Source organism: Camelus ferus, chromosome 9, assembly GCF_009834535.1.
Source record: "Camelus ferus isolate YT-003-E chromosome 9, BCGSAC_Cfer_1.0, whole genome shotgun sequence".
NCBI classification, from domain to species: Eukaryota; Metazoa; Chordata; class Mammalia; order Artiodactyla; family Camelidae; genus Camelus; species Camelus ferus.
In genome coordinates this window covers 36589244-36612782 of record NC_045704.1, presented here as the reverse complement: position 1 = coordinate 36612782, position 23539 = coordinate 36589244, and the positions used below count along the sequence as shown (strand labels likewise).

The 23539-nt window shown below is 53.0% G+C and overlaps 1 protein-coding gene across 1 annotated transcript; it reads right to left on the bottom strand.

Moving 5' to 3' along the window:
- Positions 1 to 1040: 1040 nt before the first annotated feature.
- DRC7 (dynein regulatory complex subunit 7) lies at positions 1041 to 21842 on the bottom strand. Its single transcript, XM_032486412.1, has 18 exons — positions 21743 to 21842; positions 17904 to 18135; positions 17340 to 17514; positions 16064 to 16189; positions 15135 to 15329; positions 13640 to 13798; positions 12606 to 12824; positions 10155 to 10283; positions 7972 to 8044; positions 6992 to 7120; positions 6679 to 6807; positions 5502 to 5722; positions 4464 to 4679; positions 3775 to 3885; positions 3578 to 3688; positions 2434 to 2628; positions 1619 to 1758; positions 1041 to 1536 (listed from the first exon to the last, which is right to left on the bottom strand). Exons 2-18 carry the CDS (start codon positions 18098 to 18100, stop codon positions 1443 to 1445), a joined length of 2619 nt encoding a protein of 872 aa, XP_032342303.1. The 5' UTR covers positions 18101 to 18135; positions 21743 to 21842; the 3' UTR covers positions 1041 to 1442.
- Between the last annotated feature and the right edge of the window lie 1697 nt (positions 21843 to 23539).

The following is a 23539-nucleotide window of genomic DNA, read 5'->3' as shown; positions in this document are numbered from 1 at the left end:
CGAGCGCTCTACCTCCCTCCAGGTCTGACCAATAGAAGCAGGCGCTTCTGCCGCTTTTCCTAAGTACCCGCCCCCCTTTCCTGAATTGGACTAATCACGAGGAAGGAGCGTTCAAGTGCCGCCCCTCGGCCTCTAATAAACCAATGTGAGCTGCCGTTTCCTTGGTCCCGCCTCCGCCTCAAGCTTTCCCTTTCCTCCCTTTTCCGTCTCTTCCTCGAACCTAGTTTGCATTTTAAAAATTTTCGGGACGCCCTCCAATGGCGGCTCCGCCAATCGCTTTAGCAACCGTCCTATACTAACCAATCAACGTCCGTATTACTGGAAAACCAATTCCGGGGTAGCCAATGGGAAGGGGAGGTCGGGAGCAGCGTGAAGCCGCGGTCCTTCCATATTGGAGTGGGGCGAAGCCGGGACCAGGCCTTAGTCAGCACTTTTCCGTTAATTCCTGCTTCTTCCCTTTGCGTAGTCTGAGGATCTTGCCCCTCTTCTCTGGCTCTGTCGCCGGCTTGAATTCCCCAGACGAGTCCTAGAGGCAAACGGAGTCTGATTGCGGGTCCGAGTCAGTTGTGGAGCCCGGGAGTGCTGCCCCTATGGCAACGGCCTCGCCTCGAATGGATGAGTGGGTTGCACCCTTAGGGGGACCACCCGCTGGGAATCCGAGAAAAGCCGACTTCATTTGGGACATGTCGGTGGGGTGGGCTTAGGAAAGGGCCGTAACCCGCCATAAGTCGGGGCCGCTACCCACAGGAGCCAGAGGATCAGAGGCAGGGGTCACAAAATGTCGGAGGGAGCCCTGGCTGAGGTCACGTTTGGAGGGATGTCATGTCCATGAGGTCAGAGCAGGGGTCAAGACTGAGAAAGCCATGTAGCTTGAGACAAGGTACATTTTCAGAGCTTACAATTTCTTGTCTGTAAAATGAGGGTCAGTGTAGAACCCCAGCCCCTATCCCCCCTCCATGGCTTAGGGTGGCCCAGCTCACAAAGTGGGAATGGCAGGCCCCAGGTTTGTGCCCCAGAGCTTGGGGGTCATGATGCTAGACTGCAAGGGACTTAATCCCAGCTCCTCTCCTTATCAGCCACTAATTAGCCATCTGTGAAATGAGGATAGTATTGTTGTATCAAATTAGGTAAGACTTGTAAAGGTGGTCCCAGGCCATAGATAAAGGAGGGAAGGCGAAAAAGGCTGGTGCTGGAGCCTGTGAAACATGAGGTACCAATGGCAAGTTACAGGTATGTTTATTAACAGGAAAATCATAAGAAGCAGGAACAGACAGAGTTTCAGGGAGGTGGTGTGGCAGTGAGGCCAGGTGCCTGAGTAGATGGCCATTACCTGAGTGTTGGGAGCACAGGGGCCAGGCACTGGGGGAGGTTTCTGTTTCTGGCAGCTTCACCAAGGCCTCAGGAGGAGCATCAAAGGACCAAAGACTGGGGGGTGAGGAGCATCAAACAAAGACCTTCAGTAACTCCACCAGGCGTGGGTCCTTGTAGAGCTTTTCCTCCAGAGCCAAGTACTTCAGTGGGGCCAGCTCCTTGTGTCTGAAATCAGAGGAAGGAACAACAGGTGGTGAGGGGTTACAAAGCTGGTGCTCTAACCTCCTAGTGGTCGTCTCTGGCTCACCGATTGAGCCGCTGCTCCAGGATGCGGATGCGGAACATGGCCTGAGAGCAGTAACTCAGGTACAGGTCTTCATCCTCGGGTGTCAGGGTCACCTGGTTCTCCTGATACCACTGCTGCTGCTTCTGCAGCTCCTGGGTCTCCTGCAAGCATGGGCATGGGAGAGCAGGAGGGTTGATGAGAGCTGATTCCTACCCAAGCTGCAGGCTGAAATCCCACTCATCAGTCAGCCCTACAAGGGTCAGCCCCACTACCCCTACCCACAGAAGCCAGAGGAGCAGAGGCAGGGGTCACAAAATGTTTTTGAGGGAGCCACTGGGGTCAGGTTTAGAGAAATATCATGTCCATGAGGTCAGAGCAGGAGTCAAGACTGAGACAGCTGTGTGGCTGTGGACAAGGTACATTTTCAGAGCTTCCAATTGTCTGAAAAATGTACACACACACCCACTCCACCATAGAGCTCTTTGTGAAGATTAAATGAGATAATGCTTGGGAACTACATGGTGTGCACCTGACCAACAGAAATGGGTGAAGGACTAGAAGTTGTTATGCTCCATCCATCCATCCACCCATCCACCCATCGCTCCCTCCCTCCATCCATTCTCCCTATTCCTCCGTCCATCCCTCCATCCGTTCTTAAATCCAATGAACAAGTGTGAGGAAGGACAACTTGGTCATTTGGACACTCTAAGCAATGACATACTCATCCCCCCTCGTTAGCCCCTCACAAGTCTGTGGGATGCTAAGAAAACAGCCTTGGGCCCATTTTCTGCTTGAGGATGCTGACGTCCCGTCTCCTGCCGTGGCCCTGGCTGTACCTTCTCAAACCGGGCCTGGATGAGGTTGGCCTTGTTGATAAGCCGCTGCTTGAAATCGCTGAGGCACTCGTCCTTGAGGCGCACAGCCTGCCAGCGCGTCAGCTTCTCTCCTGGCGGGAGCTGTGCCAGGAACGGGGCCAGGTAGTCCAGCTGGGCCTCCACCTGCCGCAGGTGCTCCTCGTGCATCACACGCTCCTATGGAGATGGGGGAGGGGTCAGCTGGAACAGAAGGGGCTGCAGACACCTCCCAACCAGCTCTTCATCAACATGTGACAGCACAAAACCAGGCCTCAAATCCTGAAGTGCTTGACGCCTCTGGGACTGAGGCCTCAGGGGCCTGTGCTGTGTCTTGTAGCCACGATTATTGGTTAACAGCCATCTCTCATGTCTTATGTGAATTCAGCTCTCTCTACCGGAGCCCCAGCACACACCTAACACTTAGGTGCTTGCTCAAGAAATAGTAATAAATGGTGGTGATCAAAAACTGTTAGTGAATAAATGGTGTTAAATCAAAAACTGCTATTAAGTCCCTTTTTTCTCTTCCACCCTGGGGCCTCACATCCTGCGTTGGCAGACAGGGGCCAGTGAAGTTCCGGATGTGGGGGCTGATGCCCACCCCTGGGAATCTGAAAACCAGACATCTGCTGCAGAGTCCTGTCTCACCAACCTCAATCTATTTTTAGAAATATCCATCTGGTTGGTGAAGGGGATTTAGAAGCTGGCCTTGAAAACCAAACAGGGTCTTACAACCTGAGCAGGTAATGTGAATGTCTTGTGCGCAGGGGCCGGAGAACTCAGGCCTTTGACCAGAGTCAGCTGGCTGGGGCTACTGGCCCAGGTCATTACCTCTGGGGAGCCCAAAGTGGAGGTGGGTGCATAGATTCCATTCTTATGCAGTAGAGGTCTTAGCTTGGCCAAAGCCCCTGGAGGTGGGGCATCCTGGCCTGGATCCTGAGTGCTCTTTGGGGTCATCTATGGAAATGGTCAGCTCAGCAGCCAGGATAACCACTATGGTAGCAATAATTTCATCCCCTATAAAGGCTTCCCTGCAGAATCCCTGATCTTCCTCAGCCCCTTGGAGGCTGGGGTTGGGGGTAGGGGGTGCAGAGGGAAGGCCAGGGCCCAGGCCAGGGAGCAAGCTCACCATGGCCTCCCGATACTCCTTGCTCTTCTCGTTGCGCTTGGTGTCATAGATGGAGGTGGTCAGCACATGCGCCTCCTCCTCTTCCTCCCGAAGCTTCAGGATCTCCAGCACCTGAATTGGGAAGTGGGGGCAGACATGGTGGAGACACCCTCCACCCCTGCCACCTCGCATCTGCCCACTCTTCCATGGGTCCTGACCTCCAGCTCTGACTCCCAGGCCTGATGTCTGGACAACTTTTCTTCATTCTTCAGCTTCATCATGGCCTCGTACTGGTAGAGAAGCTTCTTGGTGTGCTCCATGGGCTCCACCTGGAATAACCACCATAGTGACACCGAGAAGCAGCAGTGGCTAGGGCTGTGGGCAGGTTCTGGAGCCAGACTTCTAGGGTTCAAATATTCTCCTGCCATTTTCTAGCTGTGTGACCTCCAGCAAGTTGCTTAACCTCTCTGAGCCTGTTTGATCATCTATAAAAACATAGCTAATAATAGAAGAGGAACTGGAGACTCAGAGGGGCTACAGAATGTGTCAAGAGAGTGAGAATTTGAACTAAGAAAGCCAGCCCTGTGGAGGTTGTGAGATCTTCTCCTCCAGCCTCGGTCCCAGCATCTGCTCTGCCCAGGGCAGAGGGGTGGGGACAATGAGGAGGTGTCTTGGCCTGCTGGGTTGTCTTTCTTGGTGGAAAAGGAGATTTTCAGAGGAGCTCAAAGAGAAGCGTCCCCAGACGGGAGTTCTTCATTTTCCCACAGGGCAGAAGTGAATTTCCAGGCTGAGAACCAGGACTTTCCATCCCAGTTCTCCCAAGTTGCTAGGGCAGGACAGAGGGCCCTAGGGCGCTCTCCTCACCCCACCCTGGCCTGTCCCTGCCAGCCACTGCCCCCAGGCCCACCTCGAAGCTGATGCACATGTCAGGCGTCATGATGATCTTGTTGCCCTTGCTGTCCACCTCTGTGCGCCGCAGGAACTCACGCTTGGAGGCTGTAATGTGGTCCTCGCGGCAGTGATAGCGCAGCTGGATGCGCTCATCCAAGATCAGAAACACGCGCTCCGCCACGTCCTCATCCGCAGGCTTCGCGGGGTTGCGGAAGAACCGCTCTATGATTTTCTGGGAGGCCGGCACATGCGTAGGATGGGAGGTGGGAAAGGGGGTTTCTGTGTCTGCCATGAGGGCAGGAGCAAAAGACGCTCAGGGACACTGGGGTCTGGGGTCATTTGTAGGTTCATGCGAAACAGCCCCTCCCAGCCAGACAATGGCTCACAAGGCCCAGCGGTGCTCAGTGCCAGGCTGCTCCAGCCCTGTATGATGCTGGATTTCTTCTCTAGCTTCCCCCACAAGACTCTGCTTGCCCACCTCCAGAGATGGAAAGCTCACTACCTCTCCAGGTAGCCTGCTCTATCACTGGACATCTCTTACTGCTAGAAAGAGCGTTTTTGGTATTCAGACATTAAACATGGGTGTCAAATAATTTGTAATGATATGGGGAAAAAATGGCGCAATTTAAATTTAAGAGGGTTGATACAGGAATTCTACCTACACACACACCTCACACTCACACACAGACACACACACACACACACACACACACACCGCTTGGTTAAGTTAGAAAAGACTGCCAACACCAAACCTACTAATATGTGGTAATATCTGAGAGATACCATTCTGAGATATTTTTACCTTTCTCTTTTACATATTTTCTGAATGTTTAGATACAAGTGTGTATTTTTTATAACAGTAAGGAAATAATACCTCCCTGGCCCAGTGGCTGAGGGCACAGTCTGGCATCAGACAGCCCCAGGATCTTGTGTTTGGTCAAACGGGAAAGGTCGCTCAGTAAAGAAGCCAGAGTTAGGGCTCTTCCCCTCCACCAGGAACCCTCGCCTGCCAGAGAGGGTGGGCACCCTGTCCCCAGGCCCAGCGAGGGCTTACCACCACGGGCCGGGGATTGGACTCTGCGCTGTTCAGAACCAACTTCTTGACCCGGGGCCCGAAATTGATGTGGCGGTAGGAGAGGAAGTCGGGCCGTCCTTGATAGTACTCCGTCATCGTCTTGGGCGTCTCCTCCCGTTTGATCAGGCCGTCCACACGGGCCTTTTCGTAAAACTCCATGACGCGGTCCATCTCGGGTTGCATGGACGTGTATGAGTGCACTGTAGGGGGGCGGGGAGACGGCTGGGTGAGCACCAGGAGCTCTGGCCACTGGCTTGATAACCTGACCCCAGGCCCCAGGGAGAAGCATTAGGCATGTAACCAATCCCCTAGTGCTAGCTATTTAGGCTGCTTCCAACTTTTTCATTATTATAAACACCATAATGAACATCGGCATTGTGCACTTTTTGTTTCTGCCTGTTATTTGCTCAGAACAAATTCTTAGCAGTAGAGCTGCTGGTCACAGGCCTACATATTTTACAGCTATTTTTATTTTGCTCAACTGCCCTCCAGAAAAGTAGTGCCAATTTGCTGTCCTACAGTAGTGACAGGGAGTGACTGTCTGTCTGTTGCTTTGCACACTTTGCTCACACCTGGTAGGACCAATTTTTCATCTTTGCCAACATAATGGTTATGAGACAGTCCATTACTGATTCAGTTTCTTGTCTTTTTTTTTCAACCATCAAATTAGGTTGGTCATGTTCTTAGATGTCCATTGACCATATATTTTTCTTTTGTGTGTTCTTGGTTAGGGTTGTTAATCCCTTCCCAAGACATGTCCTTCTCTCCCTTTCCAGCTTCCTGGACTCATGGCCATGTCCACACTTCCCACACTTCTGCCCTCTGCATTGCCCTTGTTGGTTTACTTGCTCATCATCCTAACCTCCTGTAAATGTGGCCCCCAATCCCAACCACAGCATAAGCTGTCGCCCTGCCTTGACTTTCCTGGAGGAACATCTGTCACATTTCCTTGGATTTTCTGTGCTTCTCCCAATCCCCCCCACATCTGCTTTGCTTAAGGAGGCAGGGGCCATTTCTGTTGCTTGCCACCCAAGAACCCTGTCAATACATGGATACTGGTCCCTCCCACCATATGCCAGCTGCATGGAGGCTGCTCTAAGGAGCACATAAGACCCCCACCCTGCTCCTAGCTGGCCTGGAAATGGGGTCCACGCACCACGCAGAGCCTGGGGGTGGCCCGGCTTGAAGTAGTCAATATTCAGGCCCGTGGTCTTATTTATGTGCTTCAGCTCCAGCATGTCTTCCCGGTTCTGGTACCACTCCTTTATCTCCAAAGTCTTGGTACCTGTGGGGTCCGATCAGTGCTAGCTGCAGCCAGGCCATCTCCCCCAGCCTCCTTCTCACATTCCCAGCACACAAAGGCCAGCAGGGCCCACGCTCACACCAAGAGACAGTGACATGACCAAGGTCCCACAGCATGTCAGGGGCCTCGGCACCCTGGCTCCCCACAGCCAGGGCCGCCCCCTTACACTCCAAGTCCTCATAGGTGGTGAGGCGGCACACAAGGCCATTGTTGTTGAGGTATGGGGCCCACTTCTCCAGCTTCGCCTTCTTATACTGTATCACCTTCTTCCCATTCGGACAGCGGGTCTCGAACACTGCGGACACAGAGTGGGCTGGGGTCCTTCTTCCCCAGGTTGGGGGAAGGGAGGGCCAGCCCCACCAGCCACTCATCAGCCTCTGCCCACTGTGCTGTCTGCTAAGCTCCTCCAGCCCCCAAGCCCGCTCCAGGGAGGCAGAGGAGAAGAGTCACCCGGGGCAGCTCCTGCCCTGGAGGAGATCTCAGGTTGAGTCTGACCAGAGGATCTGCGCCCTGCCACACCACACACTCGCTGCCAGGATTTTGCTGAAAGCACCATCCCCTCATGTCCTTACTGGACTGACTTCTGATTCCTCAAAATTTAGCTCAGATGACCCCTCTTCCAGGAAGCCCTTTCTGCCCACCCGCCCCCCAGCCTCCAGCCCCCTGGCTTCCCATGATACCCTCTGTAGCCCTTACCATCTTGTTGGGATGGCCTAGGCCCTCTCCGATGGGAACTTCAGCAGCCAGCAGAGGCTGGCATGGGGCAAGAGCATGCCTGTCCTCCTTCTTCCCCTGTCTGCCCCCTTTTGGTTCTGATACCCCTGTGCCTTCTGGGGACTGTGCATGGCCTCCTCCAGGGAGGGTGGGATGAGGGAGGGGAAGGGCTGTGTCCTTGGTCCTCCATCACCTGACATATTCCATCATCCAGGGTGTGCTAACTGAGCCCCCTCCTGTTTGCCAAACAGGTCAGGCCCTCGGCTGCAAAGCTGAGTGTGTTGGGAAGGAAGAAATGAACAGGGTGCAGCAGAAAGCAGGGGTGGGGTGGAAATGAGGGGCCGCGGTAGCCTCTACTGACATCCCCCTGCCTAGTTGTTGCTGTAGACGTCCCCAGAGGCTTGGGAACCAGTGAACACAAACACGCAGTACCTTCTGGGGAAATCTCAATCTGCTCCACCCACGAGTTCGGCATGTCGAAGCTCTTATCCTCGTCCTCCTTGCCCTGTTGCAGAGGTGAGGTTGGGGCCAGTGTTTCTGGTTAGGGCTTGGCCTTGGAGCAGGAGTTGTGGTCAGAGCCTCTGTGGCCCCCAGGGCCAAGGCAGGGTGGCTCGTTAGGTCCCCAGGGGAGCCAGAGGTCATGAGCAGTTCTGACCTGGCTTGACCCAAGACAGAGTGGAAGAAGAGGAGTCAGCTCCTCCCAAGTACCTACCTGGCAAGGACAGCATCGCTGCTGCCCCACATGCCACGCCTTCCCTCTGTCAACAGAGGCACGAGGCAAAGCCCCAGGCTCTTTGTTAAAAGATAGGCTTCTGGAGTCAGGTGGGCCCACGCCCCAACCTCCATCCAACACCAGCGGAGCGTCCTAGGCAAGTCCCTTAAACGCTCTGAGCCTCGGTTCCCTATATATACACTGGACCCCTTGGGAGGATTAACTGATAAATGCACATAAGGGCTTGGGACACTGCCTGGCTGCTTTTACTGTTTTATTTTCCCTATCTTTGAGCCTTAGTTTCCCCATCGGGAAAGTAAGGCCTGGTCTAGACAAATGGTCCTCGGGGTAGGCTATAACCACAGAAACTTGGATAAGATTTTCTCAATGTAAAACTTTTCTCCCCACCAAATTGCTCAGACCACTGATGCCTGCTCGCCTAATCTGGTCACATTTTGAGACCAGCAGGGGGCGGTACTGCCCCAGGATTTATTACACGGGAGTCTCTGGTCTCCAGAAACGGAAGACCCACCATTTCCAGGTGGGTCTACACAGCTGTGCCAAGCCTATCACACATATGGTCTCATTTTGTCCTCAAGCAGTCCCCACAACATAGAACAGAGTCGCCTTTGAGAGCCCAGACTCAAATCCCAGGTTCAAATCCCAACTCTGTTACTGACTATGTCACTTTGGTAAGTTACTTCACCCTTCTGTGTGTGCCTTCCTATCACTGAAGTGGGATGATAATCCTCGCCAGGTGGTTGTGAAGATTTAGACAAGTTAATTCAAGTTAAGCACCTACTGGCATTTAGAAAGGGCTGTACGAGCGTGACCTACTGTTATGGGCTGAATTGCGCCCCCTGCAGATTCATATGTCTTTAACACCCAGTAGCCTAGACTGTGACTGTATTTGGAGACAGGATCTTTCAAGAGCTAATTAAGTTAAAATGAAGTAATTAGGGTGGGCCATAATCCACATGACTGGCGTCCTTATAAGAAGAGGAGAGTAGGACACAGACACATACAGAGGGAAGACCTGGTGATGACATGGGGAGGGCGCCATCTACCCAGCCAAGGAGAGAGGCCTCAGGAGGAACCAAGCCTGCCCACACCCTGGCTCCCAGTCTCCAGAACTGTGAGAAAATACATTTCTATTGTTCAAGCCACTCACTTTGTGATACTTTGTTATGGCAACTCTAGCGGGTTAGGACACCAATTATTACTACCATGACTATAACTGACCCCGCTTCTTCCTTCTATATACAGACAATGAAACCGAAGCTTCCAGCAATTAGGAAGTTTACCCAAAATGTCATAGCCAGTGGCTAAGGCCTCTGGGCCCCGACCTCCATGCAAGGGCCTCGTGCAGACCTGCCTGGGAGGCCCCTGATAAGGAGACCACAGAAGAGAAGTGGATGACTTGGGGAAGGCCCCAGGCCAAAATCAGAAGGGCTGATGGGACAGACAAGAAAGGCCTGGAAGTGTGTGTGCGGATCGTGGTGGCCGTGCATGAAGGCCTGGAAGTGAGGAATGGCTGGCCCTGGGGTTCCTCAGGCTTGTGGAGAGCGTCTTATCACCCTACTCCAAGGGCCGTGCTCCAGGCGCAGGGCAGCCCCTGAATGGGGTGGACTGTGTGTGGGACAGGAGGCCTGAATGCAAGGCCTAGCCCTCGCCTACCCTCTGGGGGTCCTGGGCAGGTCCCCAGACCTGTCTGGGCTCAGTCTGCCTATCTGTAAAATGAGGGCATGTTCCAGGCCCTTCTACTTTGAGGAATCTGTAATTGGTCTATCCGGACTCTCAAACACGTACATGTGGTGGGGACACGTGTCAGGCTGGCCTGAAGCAAGGCAGGGTGTCGAGTGCCCTCTGCTCCCTACCCAGTCCCCCACACCCTGAGACTCACCAGATTTTCCACGTCATCGTCGTCGTTCGCCCCGTTGTCCTCCTCCTCAGCTGGGGACAGGAGAGGCTTGTCAGTCCCCAAGAGCAGGTACTCCCACATCACAGGATCTCCCAGGTCAAAGATCAAGTCCTGATGGAGGAGGGGATGGCTGAGAGCAGCCCACAGCTGCTGCACCCGCTCCTGCTCCATGGAGGGTGGGAAACAGCCACGCCCAGGGTGGAGAAGGGACCCAGGCCCACGTCTCACGGGGGCAGAAGATGGCTCCAGGCCGCCTCCGAAAGTCCACACCTGCCCTCCTCATCCCCACACGGAGACTGAGGCCCTGAGGGGGCTGGAACTCCCTCTCCGTGTTGGTCTCTGTGAGAGGCTTGGAAACTCTCTGGCCTGGTACGGGCCTGGAAATGGAGGTTGTTCTGCATTGTCAGGGCTGGGGAGGGGGGCACCCTCGGCAGGGCTTACAGCAAACACAAGCCAGTGAGATTTTACAGGAGGGGGAAATGGCAGGTTTGGGAAAAGAGACTTCCTCATGGTTCTTATCCCAGGCTGGTGAGACCAGAACTAGGCAGGCAATCAAAAGAGGGAAGTGGGACTTTCTCTTCCGTGGTACAGGCCCTCCACCTCTTCTCATCCCAGCCCACCTGAGCCTAGGCTCACCCGCCAGATAACTCCCAGCAGGTAGGGGGCACCATATTCCAACATACTTCCCCCGGTGATGTGCCCCTCTCCCCAGCCCCAACGTCCCCAGAATCAGAGGGAACTTAAAGCCTTAAGCACAGCTGCTCACGAGGAGTTTCAGCATGAACCCCAACTCCCTGCTGCAGACACTGGCCCTAATCCTAGTCCTCACTGTCCTGTCTGAGTCCTGGAGGGCTCCAGCTGGGAGGTGGGGGGAGAGAAGAGGGGGACATGCAGGGGGAGAGGTAGGGAGGGAAAGAACTGCTTGTAGATTTAACAGCCAATAGTCCAGACTTTGTGGAGAGGAATCAAATGATACAGATGCTTGAATTTCTTTAAATTGTGCCCCTCATTCTGCCACTTTTATAAGCAGTAAGCAGTAAGCAGTAGTTAGATATTTTGCTGCTTTATCTTAAAATTCTATTTCTATAGAAAAGGCATAAACTAATGGACAACTGCCATGTCCCAGGAGCCTGGGGTGTCTTGCTGTCTCTGTGGGGTGCCTCGCCGTCTCTGTAGGGTGCCTCGCCATCGCTCCCCCCACCAAGGCCATTTCAAGGTTCTCTGAAGGAACAAAGCAGCCGCTCCCGTGCTCACTGGGCAGTAAAAGTGACAGCCAGTGTCCCGATCTCTTTCTCAGCCTCACTCGGTGGTGTGGTACTGCCTGCCAAACCTCCCTTTCCCACTGGGCCACCCTTCTATCTTCATCTCATAACTTTTATTATCCCCAGTGTAAATTTCCTCCACCTGGCACTGGTGCAGGGTGTGCTGAGGGGAGGCTGAAGGACCTTCCTCCTGGAAGAGGGGCAAAGGAGGGCCGTTATCCTTCAGAGCGCTCTGACCACCCTGGCGGCTAGGAGCGTGGGCTTTGGGGGAGGGCAGTCCCAGCTCTGCCCCATCTGTGTGGTGCAGAAGTTCTTTCGGTAAAATGAGAGTAGCAGCAGCTAACCTTTACCGAAGAGCAAAGGACTATTCTAAACATCTACCGAATGTTATTTGCCACAACCCTGCGAAGTCGGTGAGGACTGAGCAACCCTGGAGTGGGTGGCTAAGGGAGGCTGGGGGTAGGTGTGTCTCCTTCACTGAAGGCAGATGCACCAGAGCACGTGCATCAACTCTGCCCGCCTCCCATGTCGGGGCAACAACAGACCCTGGGACAGGGTCACTTCAGTATGGGGGCGAGGAGCCCAGGATCTACCTTTGGGAAACTGGCCTGGCTGGAAATGGAGGAACTTGGAAATAACAAAAGAGTACAGGACTTGGTGCCTGGAGACTCTCTCTCTTTTGACTGGGGTACATCTCAATGAATTTCCATAAATTGGGTGCTCCCTGGCTCCCTGCCCCAGATGGAGAAATAGAATATTGTCCACACCCCCAGAAAATGCTCTAGTATCCAGTTACGACCTTCCCCTAAATGTGTGCACATATTTTTAACTCACATTAAGTGGCACTGAGTTTTTTATACGTATAAATGCATGGAGAGTCACTGAGCTGTGCATTAGGATGAGTGCGCTTTTCTGCATGTATGTTGCACTTCAATACGATGTTTTTAAAAAAATCAAATGACCTAACAATCTACATTTTATAAAGATACACAAACCAAAAGAACACAATAATCATATTGGAATGGTTTTGTATGGGCAAAGGAGTGGGACCCAGGGACTCAGCTATAGGGAAAGTCCAAAAGCCCTCCTGGCCTGGGGGCCACCCTCCCCACAGGTCACTCCCGCCTTCCCCCGCTGTGCCTGCCACATCTGCCCAGCCCTGACCCCACACCTTGCAGCAGTTCCAACAGTCCTGCATGTTGATCCAGTAGTTCTTGTGGTTCCAGAGGCTCTCGATTCCCAGGAAGTTGTCGTCCTGGGTGCTGTAGCTGCGAGCAGTGAACGGGTCGATGAAAAAGCTCTCGGGCACCTCGCGTTTCCCCGACAACACCAGGACCCAGGAGTGCACCCGCAGGCCATGCAGGGGGTCGGTCTTCGCACTGTCCACCTCCTGCACAGGAAAGGTGGGGGACCATGAGCTAGATGGATGGGAGAGGGGCCCTCGGGGCCCAAACATCTCCTGGAGCTGGGGAACTGGCAGGAGAGCTGAGTTCTGATCCAGACTGCACTACTGGCTGGCTTCGTGACCTTGAGGACATCACCTCACCTCTGAACCCGTTTTCTTATAGATAAAATGGGAGGATCTGACTCGATCTGTGGTTTACAAACTCAGCCTTTTGGAGTGCTAGGGTATCTGGGTTGACTGGCTTTCTGTGTTGTTATTCTGGGTGAGATTTCATCCAAAGAAAGGTAGAGGGATGACATAAGGCTTCCTCATCTGCATCCCTCTGGGAAAAGGGTCACTGTGCCATGTTCATTATTGCATCCCCAGGGCCCGGACCAGCAGAGACCCTCAGTAAATAATATGTGGAGGGAAAGGGAAGAAGGGAAGGAGGAAAAGAAGGTGAGAGGGATGAAGAGTGTGGACAGATGCAAGGAGAGATGGGAGGACAGATGTAGAGTGTATGTAGGTAAGTCTTCAGTGAGAGTCTGGAACGAGAGCTACACAGCACAGAATAAGCCGCCCAGGCAGCAGAGCTCTCTGACGTTAGAAATCTATCATCGGAAGCTGGCGGCCCAGCACTGGGAGATTCCCATGTGGCCGGGCAGAGATGGAGGGTGGTTGAGGGATGGAGGAGGGGATTTGGGCCTGGGGCTCCATAAACACATCCTTTCATGACCTATGTCTGTTCCCCATTCCAGCAGCTCCTCCTTCGGAGCAAAGCTCCAGGGCTGAGGGCTGAGGGCTGAGGATGGCAGACCCACCATGAGGCGCTCCTCCTCCTGCCTCCACCGCTTCTCCTCCGCAGCCTTGATCTCCTCCTGCCTCTTCATCTCCTGTTCCTGCTCAAACCTGCTGCTCAGGTCCCTGGGCGGCTTGATGGCGTACTTCTTAGGTGGTGCCTTTTCCTCCTCCTGGACTGTCTGTCCCCCAATCAGAGAGAACGGATCAGTGGCCCGGAACAGACATGCCCCTCGCAGCAGCTCCTGGAGCCCCAAGCGTGTGTGTGTGTGTGTGTGTGTGTGTGTGTGTGTGTGTGTGTGTACAAATATGTACTAGGTCGCAAGAAATATGTCCAGGAAGGAACACCACAGAGGCTGTGGAAGGGGGCCTGGCACAGTTAAGAGGGAGAAATAGCAAATTTCCATGAAATTTAGAGTGAGAGAGCCCTGGCCTTAGTCCCCAGGCCATTTATCAGCTACGTGACTTTGGTCACAAAAACTACTTCATACTGACACACTCACCTGTAAAAGAGGAGTGATACCACCTGCCACAGGGCACTAGTGAGAGGAGCAATCAAGTCAACAGACATGAAAGTGGCTTATAAACTAGAGCTTCTCTGCATCAGTTAGCGATTGATATCATTTTCATAATTAAAATTTTGACTGAGATAAGAGACCTGTGTGTGAGTTCACAGGTCTTTGGAGCCAGAAGCAGTGATGGAGATTTTGTTCCATCTTTCTTGGGGAGCTGGGCCTGAGAGAGCAGAGCTCTCACCTGGTGCCTCCCCATCCTTCTCCAACAGAGCACCGCCCAGGGCCCCCAGGAGCTCACCCCAGTGTAACAGATGCCCATGCATCATGCCAATGCCCCAGGCCCCTGGATCCCCTCCCCTGAGCTGCAGACACCCACAGGGGCCTGACCTTGATCCCAGAATCCTGGAATCAATCCAGTTCATGAAGAGCATTTTCTGCCTGCAGTATGGCTATTTCCCAAATGCACAGAGATGCTTTTATAATTCCTGCAATTAAATCCACTTAAGAAGTGTTTCTTGTATTCACAGCAGCCTTCGGTCATCATGACACTTTCAGTCAACATATATAAAAACTACTGCCTACTGGAGGCGTGACATTTTTTTGCTGGTAAAAAAGGAACTTTTTACCTGGGAGGGGAAAAAAGACAGAACTAAATGTCCATTTGTCTGCTTTTTCCTTATATGAAAAAATGGCTGTGGATTTTTATCAAATGCATAAGGTAAATTTAGAAGAGTTTGGCTTAAGATATTGGCCCTATGGCATTCACAAAATTTACCTAGTAGGGAATACAGTAGCTGACACTGAGTTACAACAAGCAGAGAGGGGCAGTCAGTTTGGAGAACTGGGCTGTGTGTGTTAAGATGCTGAGGACAGAGAAATCACCAGTGGTTTGAAATATGAACTCTGGGGAGGCTGAAGGGCTGCCTGGTGATGGAGCCAGGGCAGGGACTTTAAGGAAGGCGTGTCTCGTGGGATGCTAAGGACAGCAGGAGTCCGCCCGTACCTCCTTGGGCTTCACAGTGAGTGGGCACACCTCCCGAGTCAGGTCCATGTGGCACAGGTCCTGCGAGCCATAGCCATTGACACAGTAGGCATCATAGCCAGCGCCAATGAGCATGGAACAGAGCAGCGTGCTGAAGTCAAAGCAGTTCCCCTTCTGGTGCTTGAGCACCGTGGTCGAGGAGTACAGGTACGAGGGCTGGAAACAGCGGGCTGGTCAGCACAGCCGCCCCGCGGCCCCCATCTGTCCTCCCCACCAGGCCGGTGTGCAGGCTGGACCCCAGCGGGGCTCGTCACCTTTGTCGGCCTGGGGAGCCTGCTAAGAATGGGGCAAAAACCACAGACCCCCATTTCCAGAAAGTGTAATCCACATTTGCCTGTACTTCTAAGGGACTTCCTGATGGGAAAGACCCTCTGGGATGTCGGTGCTTCTGGTCAGGTGCTCTCTGATTGGTCCTTTTATGGTTTTATTCTGACGTTCCCCTCACCTTCTACACCCATCCTTCACTTCTCTCTTTTTAAATTCTCCTTCGCGGACCTATCCCCATCTCCCTCCCTCCCTCAGTTCTCAATGAGAGTCAGATTGAGATGGTCAGAAGCCCAAAGATGGGGCCACGGACCATGGGCAGCAGGGCCCTCACTTCTCTCTCCTTTCCCACCTCCTGAAGTCTTGAAAGGAGCGCTCTGAAGGCAGAAAAAGGCAAGTGAGGCAAGGAGGTGGGAGCCTGGAAACCAAGCATGCTTGTGCGATCTCAGGCAAGTGGCTGCCTGTCTCTGGGCCTGCTCCCACCAGTCAGGGGGTCTATGAGGTGTTCTGCCCAGACAGACTTGTGGGGCTGTGGCCTGAGGCAGGCTGAGCCTCCTTCTCTTGACCTGCCTGCCTTCCCATCCCAGCCGTCATGGCCTAAGGGTGCAGCCCCAGGTGGCACTTACCGGCTTGAGTGGGTCAGGCAGGGGCAGCATGGCCAGGAAGTCTGAGACAAACTGGGCGCAGGTGTCCCAGTTGTAGAGCTCAGGGTAGGGCATCAGTGTGGGCCGGATGGTTGTGCTGACGAATTTCTGCAAAGGGAGAGACCGCAGGCCCTGGGGGAGGGCACTTCACTTGGGAGGAGACCACGGTGTTCCTAGGAAGCCGGAGACCTTGGGGTGGGGTGGCGGCAGCTCTCTAGGCCTCTCTGGGCCTCAGGCTCCCCCTTCGTGCCTTGGGAGTTAGAGGAAGGGATCCCTCAAGGCCCTTCCAGCCGAGGCCCAGAGTAAGCCTGTGCTGTCCCCGGAGCCAGGGATGTGATCAGGGCCTCCTTGCCATCACCACCGCCCCACTGAGTGCTACCAGACCTGGGCATCACCCCCTGATGCCCCAACAACCTGTGAGGCAGGTCCCACCGACAGAAGAGGAAACTGAGGCTCTGAGAGGTGCACTGACTCGCTCAGGTTCACCATCAATAGCAGAGCTGGGTCTGTCTGGCTCTACGCCACCGCCCAGTGTGGGGGACGAGGTGCTTGCAGGGCCCTTGAGGGGCAGCTGTGCTACTCTGGGGCCCGTGGGCCAGGCTTCTGGGGTCTCCCTATGGATTCAAGATCCCACCAGCACCAGATTGCACATGGCCCCAAGCTAAGGGGCCGCCCCCGTGCAGCCCCGCTGATTGCTGCAGGGGAAATGCAGGCCTAGGGTTGCCAGATCCAGAGAAGAGGGGAAGAGGGACTGTCCAGGAACGGCCGAGTTTCCAATGCTGGCAGCTAATACAAAGGTTAAAAGTCACCACGTGAGCCAAATAAAATGGTCTGTGAGTCCCTGTCAGCCTATGGGCTGCCATTTTTGCAACCTCTGGATTCATCCCTTGTCATTCCATCTACAGGTGGGGAATCTGGGGCCCAGAGAGACTCAGGGACATGCCCTGGGTCATAGGGCAAGAAGGAAGGAGACCAGCAATCAGGCCCAGTCCATTTTTCTTATTTCTCTGCCTTTTCCTAGACAGGGCTGGTCTCGGGGACTGGAGACCACACTGGGTGTCTGGCTGCCCCTTAGGTGGGGCACGGGGGCTCCAAGCCACCACCTGCCCCCAGAGGTGACTCAGCAGAGCCTGCTGGGGCCCGTGGGCATTTGAGTTTATATGCTGCCCCTGAAATGTAAGCTCTGACCCAGGAGAGGTCTTTGCTGGGCCCACCTCCCTCCGCCCTCTGCTCTCCAGCCCTCCACCGCCAGCCTTACGGGCACTTCGCACTCGTTCAGCGGGTGCAGGAAGAGGGGCACGCGGTCCGGGCACAGGAGGCTGTACTGGCGGGAGAAGTTGTCTGCCACCTGCAGCAGGTGTTCCTCCTTAGGCGTGTTGCTTTTGTAGGAAAGGGGCAGTTTGGAGATGTCAATGGTGTCCTTGGTAAAGGTCCTGTGTCCACGAGAGGGGTGGCTTCAGTCTGTGTGATGCTAGGCCTGGTGCACATGGAACCCTCCATCCTCCTTAGCTGCTATGGGCTCTCCCCCTTCCTCATTTAGTCCTCACAACTACCTAGGAGGGAAGTATCATTCCTAGCAGCTGCCCTTTTAAACAGATGAGGGAACTGAGACACAGAAAGGTTGAATGACTAGCTAGTAAGGAGCACAGTGGGGACTTAGACGAGACAGTCTGAAAGCACAGCCCTCACTCTTAACCACCTCCTGTGTCCTGGTCCTGCCTTCCAGCCCAGGAACCACCATTCTGCCTGGCTCTCCTTCTGCCCAGGCCTGGTCTGACCCTCGCCAAGACTGCTGATCCGAAGCCCCCACCCCAACACTCACGAGGGCTTCTCAGGGATGGAGACCTCAATCTCCGACAGCTTCCTCTCCAGGTCTCTGAGCATCTCCTGCGTCATGGTGGTTTCCTCCTTCCGCACCTCCATCAGCCTCATCATTTTCTCGCCCCTCTCGGCCCGCTCGGCCGCATCCTCCCGCTCGGCTGCCTCCTCCTCCTCCACTTTTTCCTTCAGGACCTCCATTCTGGTGTGTCTCTGACTGTCTAGAGCTGGGATCTCTGCGGGAGGGATAAATGCACTCAGAATGGTCGACTTCAGACCGGGAAGGAGCCACCAAGATCACTTGTATCCCTGGGCCATGGTTTTAGGTGATTTAGACCATGCAGGGAGGAAGTGAGTCCCTCTTAAACTTCCTTTCCATCAAGGAGAAAGCCTTCACCTGGTGCTAGCACGTCTGTAACACCTTTGACATTTGTGAATTTCCCTTGGAGACAAAGACAAAGCAGGCTACAGACTGAGAGCCACTGTCAGGGCTGGAGCAGGTTTAGCCCAAACTTACTAACATTGCTTTGCTTTTCATATATTTATTCTGAGAGTTACCTTTTCTTTCTGGCTGGTGATGCTAATGCTATAGGACTCACTGTAGTATTATGACGTTTCCTATTTAAATATATTTATCAAGTCCAATAAGTAAATTGGTTTAAAGAAAATTATTCATAGTAGAGAGTTAAAAAAATAAAAAAGGTAACATCACCAAACTTGGAACTGAGGCACAGAAGAGGCAAGAACAGGGCTGCCATTAAGGCACAGCAGGAGGAGGGTGTGACACAGCCCACAGTCTCCTGGATAAACCCTATGTCAGCCCACAGGGTGGAGGTCCTTCAGGGGGCCACACCAAGAAGTCATATGTGCTCCTGTGCCCTAGGGAAGGCCTTGTCTGTGGCCAGAAAGCCAGCCTCACTAAGGTGCACCAAAGATCTGTACCCCATTCCATACAGCAGAACCCCAATTATATGAGGGGCAGCCTGGTTTGAAATGTTCAGTATCCCTGCCCCCACGCAGCTAGAGGTGGCCCTGGGATGTGAACCCAGTTCTGGCCAATGAGATGTGAGTCAAAGTTGTGGGATGTTAAACGGCAGGGCTCAGCCGGCTAGGACCCTTTGCCCTCTCTTCCTCCCGCCTGGGGAGGGGAGGTGGGGCAGCCACGGCATGACCATGAGATGAGCACACATGAGGACCAAAGCTGCCTACTGAGGACGGCAGAGTGGAGTGATGGAGGAGCTGGGTCCCAGGAGGGGCCATGGAGTCCTTGAGTGTCACCTCCAGACTGCCTGTTGTGTGAAATAACAGCCCCTGTGTGTCTAAGTGGCCAAATCAGGTTCCTATTACACCAGCCAAGCTGACCCACCAGCCTCCTGCCTCCCAGCTCAGGCCTTACTATTACCCCACCTCGAATATCTAGATTCTTTATAGCACACAGGGTAATGGTCTGGAGAGGAGGAAAACCCACCCAACCCAGGGGATATGCTGCGGGGGGAGTAGCGAGGACTGGAGAGAAAAGAGAGGGGTCTCCCCAGATTTGTCATCACCCTCTAGGGTGGAGCCAGGACTGAGAGGGCATAAAGGACCAGGAGGAAAACGCTGGGCCCCACTTCCCAGCTCCAACCTCTGCCTGAGCCATCTTGGCCTCCTGAGGGGACAAGTCACTGACCACCAGCCTGGCTCTGCCAGCAGCTCCTGCTGGGCCCTCGGGCTACTCCTTTCTGGGTCTCAGTTTTCCCTTCTGCGATGGGAAAGAGAGACAGATGTTTCCTGTCCAATCCTGGCATTCTGTGGGACTCAGGAGGGGCTGAACTCTCCCGTTACTGGAGGCCATCCCACCCAGGTCCCAGGTGGTCAACATCACAGCTGAAGCCTTATGTGCAGCAGGCCCATTCAGGACCCCAGTTCTCTACAGGCAGTCCTCCTGCTGAGCCTGCCAGCCACACAGCATGGTCCAGCGATCAGATCCATTTGTCTGCCTCTTAGGCACAGAGGGGATGCCTTCATGGGGAGGCAGTAATAACCATTCCAAGGCGCTTACAGTTTACTGATCACCTACTGTGTGCCAGGCACCATGCTGAGGGTTTTACAGAGATAATCTCATTTCTCCTCCAGTGACTCTGTGAGATGATAGAAAATATCTAACCTCCATTTTAACAAACAAACAAACAAACAAACAAACAAATTACCCACCCCCACAAAAAAGAGAAAAAAAACTGTGTGTATGTATGCATGTGTATATGTATATGTGTACATATATATATATGTGTGTGTGTGTGTGTGTATATATATATATATATGCCTGCAGTTCCTGGCACAGAGGAAACTGTTGCAATTTCCTAAGTGATAAGAACACTACGTGCATCTTTTTTTCTATTGAGGCATCTCTGGGTGAGCTCCCAGATGGGGACTGGTCATCAGAAAGACCAAGCTGTGATTAGAAGCTTGGAATTTTCAGCCCCCGCCCAATTCTCTAGAACGGGGAGTAGAGTGGAAATGGAGTTAATAAATTGCCATGGTTATGTGAGGAAGCCTCCATAAAATCCCAATAGTAGGGAGATTGGAGAGCTCTCAGGTTGGTAAACTCACTCACACACTGGGAGGGTGACACACCCCAACTCCACAGGGACAGAAGGTCCTGTGCTTGGGACCCTCCCAGACCTCACCCTATGTACCTCTTCATCTGGCAGTTCATCTGTATCCTTTATCAGATCCTTTAACAAACTGGTAAATGTGTTCCCTGAGTCCTGTGAGCCGCTCTAGGAAATTAATAGAATCTGAGGGCCGGGGTTGGGGGGGTCATGGGAATCTCCAATTCGTACCCAAGTCTGTCAGAAGTTGTGGGTAACCTGGAGAACTGCTACTGGCAATTGGCATCTGAAGTGGGGAAGAATCTTGTGGGGCTGAGCCCTTAACCTGTGGGATGTGACATTATCTCCAAGTAGATAGTGTCAGAATTGAGTTAAATTGTAGGACACCCAGCTGGTGTCATGGAGAATTGCTTGGTGGGGGGAAAACCCACATGTTTGGTGACAAGAAAAGTCAGAAGCAAAGTATTCTGTGTGAGTAACAAAGGAGAACCAGAGGAGGCAGGAAACTAAATCAGTGTTTCCATTACAGGCTCTTTGAGGCAGACACTAGTATGAAACGCACTTTGTAGATGAGAAAATTGAGGCCTAGAGAGGTTAAGGGCACCATCCAAGGTCACACAGCTAGTAAATAGGAGACCTGGGGTTCGAACCTGTGTATTTCTGGCTCTGAAACCCATGTACTTAAGGGCCTAATAAGGTGTGGAAGTCCTAGAAGGGATAGTTGCAGGGCCGGGCCGGGGTAGATCAGGAAAGAAGCAGGATGGGGAGAAGGCCAAAGTGCCAGTGGGCAGCAGGGTGTTACAGCTGGGGCAGGCACTGAGATGGTCCCTGAGCCCAAAGTCACAGAACACCATCATTAGAGGTGGAGTTGGGCCCAAACCCGCAAAACTTATTCTTCACACCAGGCTGCCTCACCAGCTGCCAGCTACACTGCAGTTTGGGGAGGACAATTCCTCCTCAAAGCTCCTCTGATCTTGTCCTAGAGACCCTCCCAACCCCACAGGCCCTTCCCTGTGTTCCCCTCCCCAGCAGCAACCTCCTCCAGCCCCCAGGCACGCGCGCGCGCGCGCGCGCACACACACACACACACACACACACACACACACACACACACACACACACACACTGAAAACTTTCCCAGAAAGTTTGGGGTTAAAAGCCTCAGGCAGAAGAAGACCCCTTACCACCAGCACCCTCACCCTCCCGCTGCCAGGCAAGATCAAGCCACTCCACTCCCCTGCTCCCATCTCACCCCTGTGAGGACAGCGCCAGCAATCGGTTAGCCTGTCTCCATGGTAACAGCTTTCAACGCTGAGGGCAGGTCCTGGGAGAGGAGGCTTCTGGGAAATGTAGTTTTCTGCTACTACTGAGGCCTGGACCCAGAAGACACACTGCTGCAATTTCCTTGGCCAGCGGTGGGCTGGAGCCAGCTTGCTTGGGTCAGCTTGCAAAAGCTGACTGTTAAAACTTCAAGAATGTTTGTGAGCCCATTGACAAACACAGCCATTATTAAAATTTTAATTATAAAATCATAAGTAAATAGATTATATTAAAAACAAAGGTAATAAATATTCAAAACTCATCACTTCCTAATTATTTCACTGCATTTTACTATTATCTAAGCTCCTGAGGTTATTTATGCCTATTGTATCTGTACAATGAAAATACTATATAATGGTGAGCTACTCTGCATCTTTTTCCAACTTCTGTTCAGTGATGTCACATTGATAGCTTAAAACTGCCCAGGAAATTATTTACACCACAGAAATTGGCAAATGCTCCAGATCAGGGCTTGTTCTCTCATCAGGTAGTTAACATTTACCAGGACACCACTGCTTCTGCCCTATGCGTGGTCAATGCAGTAACTGCAACTATATAACCTTGTGAGGACACCTGCAGTGTCTCTTTGGACCTCACTGCCCCTCACAGGGTAGCATTACAAGTTTCATGGGCCCTTTCCTTCAAAAACAAAACAGAAAAAATTATATTTTATGACTGTATTGCTACAAAAACAAATATAATCCTGGGTGGACTCATAATTACATGTTCATTATCCGTCTATTCACTTTTCCTTTGGAATTTAAAATAAATTAAAAAGAAACATTTTCATGGGCCACTCAGCTAATGCCTAAGTTTTCTCTGTGCCATGAGTTATGTACTAAATCAGCGATCCAGCCTGGACTAGAACCAGGACTCAGGCAGCCTGGCTCTGTCCACCACAACAGGGAGCCATGCCAGGACCCACGCTGGTTTCCATCTGTCTTGATGAAGGCTGCATTGACTATGCATGGGGCAGATAGCCAGTATCTCACTTAATCATCAGCCCTGTTGGGCAGCTACTGCCATCCCTGCTTTACAGGTTCAGCAGGTGAGGAATTGGTCGAAGGTAAAGAATTTGCACAAGGCAGGCTGACCTCAGAGTTCATGCTCTTAGCCATGGCTCTTTCCACCTCCTAGGTTGCCACTGTGATGCTTCAATGACAGGAAAACCCCATCTGTCCATGCTGGACCTTGGAGTGTATTTTTGCCATCACCCTGCCTGGCCTCAGCATGTATTCACCTTGGCACTTGGAGCCACTCTTGCCACCCCAGGCAATAAGGGACCCAAGCCCTTCTGCCCCTGACTGGCCCCAGGGTAAAGAGCCAGGCAGAAAGCAAGCACATCCCCAACATTAGCCACACTCCCATCTACAAATCTGCTTCTCCACCTGCACCTGGAAACCCAGCCCACTTGGCACTTGTGGCTCTGTTGATCCCCCATCCCACTGAGCATGTCTTAGTAGGAAAGGCAAGAAAAAGCCACAGCCTAGAGTTTCCCCTAAGACTCAGGGGTCAGGGAGGAGTTGAAATCTCTAGAACCCAGGGAGGACCCAGCTCCAGCACCAGCCCAGCTTGCAGGGTGGCCTTGGCCAGGTTGCTGGGCCTCCCCAGGCCTCCATTCCCTCCTCCCCACCCAGGGCTGGTCCACTTGGCAAAGCTGTACAAGGAATCTGGAAAGGAGCTTTAAGCTTCACATCCTCCTAGTTTACAAACAGGCTGCAGAGTCTCA